This window comes from Oncorhynchus clarkii, chromosome 27, assembly GCF_045791955.1.
Source record: "Oncorhynchus clarkii lewisi isolate Uvic-CL-2024 chromosome 27, UVic_Ocla_1.0, whole genome shotgun sequence".
NCBI classification, from domain to species: Eukaryota; Metazoa; Chordata; class Actinopteri; order Salmoniformes; family Salmonidae; genus Oncorhynchus; species Oncorhynchus clarkii.
Window position 1 is genome coordinate 4,451,334 of NC_092173.1, and position 6,953 is coordinate 4,458,286.

General features: G+C 46.2%; 1 protein-coding gene across 2 annotated transcripts in view; it reads right to left on the minus strand.

Annotated features, from left to right (window-relative positions):
- The window catches only part of LOC139386363 (histone-lysine N-methyltransferase 2A-like), a 56,632-nt gene that overhangs the window by 27,368 nt on the left and 22,311 nt on the right, over positions 1-6,953 (minus strand). The window contains exons 10-14 of one of the 2 annotated variants that reach the window (XM_071131906.1): positions 3,724-3,870; positions 2,917-3,012; positions 2,564-2,684; positions 1,263-1,376; positions 738-922 (exon numbers count right to left, since the gene is read on the minus strand). In XM_071131906.1, the coding sequence (XP_070988007.1) occupies positions 738-922; positions 1,263-1,376; positions 2,564-2,684; positions 2,917-3,012; positions 3,724-3,870 (663 nt within the window). Of the gene's footprint in view, positions 1-737; positions 923-1,262; positions 1,377-2,563; positions 2,685-2,916; positions 3,016-3,723; positions 3,871-6,953 lie in introns of both variants that reach the window. The other variant, XM_071131905.1, reaches the window with a different exon arrangement.

Sequence of the window (6,953 nt, forward strand, 5' to 3'; positions counted from 1 at the left end):
CAATTGAAGCTCAACAGAAGTTGGGTGATGCAACAGGACAATGACCCAAAACACAGAAGTAAATCAAACACAGAATAAAATACGACTTCTGGAGTGGCCCAGTCAGAGTCCTGACCTCAACCCAATTGAGATGCTGTGGCATGACCTCAAGAGAGGTTCACACCAGACACCCCAATAATATTTCTAAACTGAAGCAGTTTTGTAAAGAGGAATGGTCAAAAATACCTCCTGACTGTTGTGCAGGTCTGATCTGCAACTATAGAAAACGTTTGTTTGAGGTTATTGCTGCCAAAGGAGGGTCAACCAGTTATTAAATCCAAGGGTTCACATACTTTTTCCAACCTGCACTGTGAATGTTTACACGGTGTGTTCAATAAAGACATGAAAACTTAGAATTGTTTGTGTTAATAGTTTAAGCAGACTATTTGTCTATTGTGGTGACTGAAATGTTATGACCAATTTATGCAGAAGTCCAGGTAATTCCAAAGGGTTGACATACTTTTTGCCACTGTTTAATCTGTTGGGCCAGGTGTTTTTCCCTGGTCATGCGACCAAACCAGGACAAACTCTAGGCCCTAGTTATAGCCGACATTCCAGTGCCCAGAGTTTTTCCTGACCCCTGTCACACATGGTTACACCCCATAACCAGAGCTTTAAGTCTTTCCCTGGTGAAGTTACACGGTCAGGAAAAACTCCTGGCCCTAAACATGCAACCCGATATCCCCTTCTCTCCTCACCTGTCTGTAGCGGAGCAGGTGCGTGGAGGTGCGGGAGTTGAGCAGCGCGGTGAGGACCCGGCGCACCAGGCCCTGCAGCTCCTTCTCCAGGGCCGTCCTCCACTCGGCCGGCTGGCGCTTCGTACAGCTGGTGCAGGTGTAGGCCACGCTCTCTGGCAGATTGGACAGCAGCTCGTACATCTCGTCTGGTCGTGGGAGGCAAGGGAGCAGAGAGGGAGGTTTACTTTCTACACTCATTTATCAGGTCAATTCTCAGTATCAAAAAGTGTTAACAGATCCATGCCGAGTATATGACTGCAGAAAGGCATTTTACAGGTGTTTTTGGGTATATCAACAGAAGTTGAAATTGATATCAACACATTTAAATATAATGCCCCTAAGTAGTGAACATATAGCAGCCAAATGAGAGAACAGTGCCGAGTTCAAATCTGTATCACATAACAGGAGAGGTGATGAAAAACAGACAGACTGAAAGATGGCATTGTTTCCAGTGAGTCGAGTTGTGAAACAAGAGTGCCCGCTAACCTGTGAGGTTCTCACACTTGGAGTGGACCCAGTGGTCGCACCTCCCACACTGCATCATCTTGCTGTCGTAGTCGTCGTCGTCATAGCACTTATCGCAAAGGGGGCAGAAGTTACCTGGAAAACACAAGTCGTTGGGTCATAGAAAAAAATTCTCTCTCCCAAACCCTACTCAACCCTTCTCATAGTACTGAAGAGACAGATGCCAGGGTCGTGTTCTTTAGGGACAAAACTGACGGAAACCAGAAGGGACTACCTGGACTTTGCCGACTAGAAACATTGTTTTCTGTAGCAAAACATTTTATATATCGGTGTGCCTCCTAATGAATGCTTTTGACATTTTCCTTGGTCAATTACAGATGTAGACAGTGAGACAGTAGCCCGAGTACTGTAGAGCTACATCCTTCTACATTACTTGAGACCAGAGGTCTCAATTTGGTCGCATTTGTAACAAAATATTTTGCTGTGCAACCATGAGTTTTATTTTGGGAGCACTGTGTGACTTATCATCTCCCAGAAAAATAGCTGTTGTAATGACAGGGCTTCGATGTATCGTTGTTTCCAAGTGCCCTAGAGAAACTAGCGAGTGCACATTCGTTAGCGTCCTGGTTGCACCACTACTACAGCGAAAACAGCTTGCCTCTAAGCCCAACCAGGTCAAGAGCTGACCCATATTAAATGGTGCAACATTTTAACGTTCCTGTCGCAGCTCGCCGAGACCGCATTACACATTCATAAACTATGTCTTGGGCAGTTCTAAAAGTAGTCACGGGTGGACGTGGTTAACCATTTGTTTACACTTTGCTCAGTCATGCTACCTCATTGACTGGCTAACAACCTGGTTGGGGGGGGGGGGGGGGGGGGGCACAGAAAGGAAAAGGCATAACTTCTTCAGGACGACAATGATTGACAGATCTCTTGCATGTTGTCATCACAAACCTGACGTTTTAAAGAGACAGTGTACCATTTTCTACGTAATGCGTCACAATAGGAAGAGTTATTTTACACAATGTAGAAACCTAATATTCCACAAAAGACTACTTTCAATGACAGGTATTCGTATCAACGTTTAAGCTTTTATAATAAACAAAATATGTATTTACAGTGTTACATATTCATTTCTAGGGCAAAAATAAATAAATTGCTTCAAAAGTATCTCAAAAGCAGCCCAATACAGGCTCTATCAATTGTGTAAAAAAAGGTTCTGGGTGTTCCTAAATTCCATGTGGTGCTCCTAACTTTAAGTTGGGAGCACCAGTGTAACCAATACAAAATGATTATTTATGGTCCTGCTTGTGACTCACCTTTAGCGAAAAGTTTGGCACAGTCATGACATAGGGAGAAGTCATGTGACCACTGGGCGTCCCAGGCCTTCCCGGGTTTTGTGGCCCCGCAACTCTTACAGCGAACACACTTGGTGCAGATCTGAACACAACAAGGACACAGAGGGAGAATTCATGACAAATTCATTCAATGACAATTAATGGTTAAACAAAAAGGCAGGCAGTTAACCCGTCTAAACCTTACCCTAAACTTCACCAATTTCAATCTATATGCCTAACCCTAACCTTTGGGTCTGCTGGCCAGATATACACTAACAAAAACCGAATTTTACTGCTTGGATGAGGGAGCAGGAAAATAATGGCGTGATGCATACCCAGACTCGTTTCTTCTTGGTGGGTCTGGTGGGATGGTTGGGTCCCAGGCACTCTGGGTGATAGCTGTTTCGGCACGTCTCACACTCCAGAAGTTGCTGCTTGGGGAAGAAGAGGTGGAGAGAAGCAAGTTAGCAACCTAACTGCCAATCTTGCCTCACTTTGTAATTAGACAAACATTGAAGCTCTCAGTACCCTTGAAATGTAAATATCTCTCTACCTCTTTGTGGAAGACATTGAATAGAGCCAGACGTTACAGGGATAATGATATATCAAGGCTAGACAAGGGGTGGGAAGTTTCTCCCAATAGTGCATTCCGAAAGGCCTTCATCATGATATTGTTAAGGTACGTGTCCCAAATGACATCTTATTCAACATTTAGAGTACTCCGTTTTGACCTGGTCTGGTCAAAAGTAGTGCACTAAAAAGGGAACAATTTGGGACACATACTTTATTTGTCTGGATCAAAACCCTGATTAGAATGACAAAGAGGAGTAAACAGCATGATTAAGTAACTGGTTCTGTAATGAATATTTTCTGAAAAGTCCCCGTGGCATATTGGAAAATCCCCATCCCAATCTGATAACTCAGGAAGATGAGGGTGTGTCATTATGAGATTTCAAAAGAATTTGTTGTTTCGCTTTAGCTTCGTGAATTAACATTCATGCGTTTCTTTCCACAAGCAGGAGAAGACACGTCGACTGACGCTACTGATCTACTTACTAGGAAATGACCACAAACAAATACGCAATCTCAAACCGCTAAATAGCCTGTTACTCACTCAAATCATTCGAAAGGGAGAGCCTTACTTTAGTCTTCTGGTGCTGGAGGCCACAGGTGTGGCAGAAGCGGCAGCGGCGGCAACACCAGTTCTCCCACTGCTCCTCCAGAGGGCGCTCAGTCTCCCCCAAGCAGAAGAGATGGAAGGGCTCGCAGCACACCTGGCAGAAGACAAACTGGAGGAGAAGGAGAGGGAGGGAGGCATGTCGGTACAGTACAGTCAGTGGGGAGTTTTCAGTCGGTTCCAAATGAATAAAAATGGGGACTAAAGTGGGATGTGTGGATATAAAAAGGCTGTGTGTGAGAGGCATTATTCAGACACTTTGAACTGCCTGAAGACCATCACTATGGGTCTAAACCATGTGGCCTGTGTGCCATCTGAGTGTTTGTTGCTGTATACTATACAGTATACTAGGGTATTTAGATATTCCAACGGTATGATTATCAATACCCACACCGGGGTGTTCTACACCACTGCTTATAACTAACTATAAATCAAATCAAATTTTATTTGTCACATACACATGGTTAGCAGATGTTAATGCGAGTGTAGCGAAATGCTTGTGCTTCTAGTTCCGACAATGCAGTAATAACAAGTAATCTAACTAACAATTCCAAACTACTGTCTTGTACACAGTGTAAGGGGATAAAGAATATGTACATAAGGATATATGAATGAGTGATGGTACAGAGCAGCATAGGCAAGATACAGTAGATGGTATCGGGTACAGTATGTACAAATGAGATGAGTATGTAAACAAAGTGGCATAGTATAGTATAAAGTGGCTAGTGATACATGTATTACATAAGGATACCGTCGATGATATAGAGTACAGTATATACGTATGCGTATGAGATGAATAATGTAGGGTAAGTAACATTTATATAAGGTAGCATTGTTTAAAGTGACTAGTGATATATTTACATCATTTCCCATCAATTCCCATTATTAAAGTGGCTGGAGTTGAGTCAGTGTCAGTGTGTTGGCAGCAGCCACTCAGTGTTAGTGGTGGCTGTTTAACAGTCTGATGGCCTTGAGATAGAAGCTGTTTTTCAGTCTCTCGGTCCCAGCTTTGATGCACCTGTACTGACCTCGCCTTCTGGATGATAGCGGGGTGAACAGGCAGTGGCTCGGGTGGTTGATGTCCTTGATGATCTTTATGGCCTTCCTGTGACATCGGGTGGTGTAGGTGTCCTGGAGGGCAGGTAGTTTGCCCCCGGTGATGCGTTGTGCAGACCTCACTACCCTCTGGAGAGCCTTACGGTTGAGGGCGGTGCAGTTGCCATACCAGGCGGTGATACAGCCCGCCAGGATGCTCTCGATTGTGCATCTGTAGAAGTTTGTGAGTGCTTTTGGTGACAAGCCGAATTTCTTCAGCCTCCTGAGGTTGAAGAGGCGCTGCTGCGCCTTCTTCACGATGCTGTCTGTGTGAGTGGACCAATTCAGTTTGTCTGTGATGTGTATGCCGAGGAACTTAAAACTTGCTACCCTCTCCACTACTGTTCCATCGATGTGGATAGGGGGGTGTTCCCTCTGCTGTTTCCTGAAGTCCACAATCATCTCCTTAGTTTTGTTGACGTTGAGTGTGAGGTTGTTTTCCTGACACCACACTCCGAGGGCCCTCACCTCCTCCCTGTAGGCCGTCTCATCGTTGTTGGTAATCAAGCCTACCACTGTTGTGTCGTCCGCAAACTTGATGATTGAGTTGGAGGCGTGCGTGGCCACGCAGTCGTGGGTGAACAGGGAGTACAGGAGAGGGCTCAGAACGCAACCTTGTGGGGCCCCAGTGTTGAGGATCAGCGGGGAGGAGATGTTGTTGCCTACCCTCACCACCTGGGGGCGGCCCGTCAGGAAGTCCAGTACCCAGTTGCACAGGGCGGGGTCGAGACCCAGGGTCTCGAGCTTGATGACGAGCTTGGAGGGTACTATGGTGTTGAATGCCGAGCTGTAGTCGATGAACAGCATTCTCACATAGGTATTCCTCTTGTCCAGATGGGTTAGGGCAGTGTGCAGTGTGGTTGAGATTGCATCGTCTGTGGACCTATTTGGGCGGTAAGCAAATTGGAGTGGGTCTAGGGTGTCAGGTAGGGTGGAGGTGATATGGTCCTTGACTAGTCTCTCAAAGCACTTCATGATGACGGATGTGAGTGCTACGGGGCGGTAGTCATTTAGCTCAGTTACCTTAGCTTTCTTGGGAACAGGAACAATGGTGGCCCTCTTGAAGCATGTGGGAACAGCAGACTGGTATAGGGATTGATTGAATATGTCCGTAAACACACCGGCCAGCTGGTCTGCGCATGCTCTGAGGGCGCGGCTGGGGATGCCATCTGGGCCTGCAGCCTTGCGAGGGTTAACACGTTTAAATGTCTTACTCACCTCGGCTGCAGTGAAGGAGAGACCGCATGTTTTCGTTGCAGGCCGTGTCAGTGGCACTGTATTGTCCTCAAAGCGGGCAAAAAAGTTATTTAGTCTGCCTGGGAGCAAGACATCCTGGTCCGTGACTGGGCTGGGTTTCTTCCTGTAGTCCGTGATTGACTGTAGACCCTGCCACATGCCTCTTGTGTCTGAGCCGTTGAATTGAGATTCTACTTTGTCTCTGTACTGGCGCTTAGCTTGTTTGATAGCCTTGCGGAGGGAATAGCTGCACTGTTTGTATTCGGTCATGTTACCAGACACCTTGCCCTGATTAAAAGCAGTGGTTCGCGCTTTCAGTTTCACACGAATGCTGCCATCAATCCACGGTTTCTGGTTAGGGAATGTTTTAATCGTTGCTATGGGAACGACATCTTCAACGCACGTTCTAATGAACTCGCACACCGAATCAGCGTATTCGTCAATGTTGTTATCTGACGCAATACGAAACATCTCCCAGTCCACGTGATGGAAGCAGTCTTGGAGTGTGGAGTCAGCTTGGTCGGACCAGCGTTGGACAGACCTCAGCGTGGGAGCCTCTTGTTTTAGTTTCTGTCTGTAGGCAGGGATCAACAAAATGGAGTCGTGGTCAGCTTTTCCGAAAGGGGGGCGGGGCAGGGCCTTATATGCGTCGCGGAAGTTAGAGTAACAATGGTCCAAGGTCTTTCCTCCCCTGGTTGCGCAATCGATATGCTGATAAAATTTGGGGAGTCTTGTTTTCAGATTAGCCTTGTTAAAATCCCCAGCTACAATGAATGCAGCCTCCGGATAAATTGTTTCCAGTTTGCAGAGAGTTAAATAAAGTTCGTTCAGAGCCATCGATGTGTCTGCTTGGGGGGGGATATA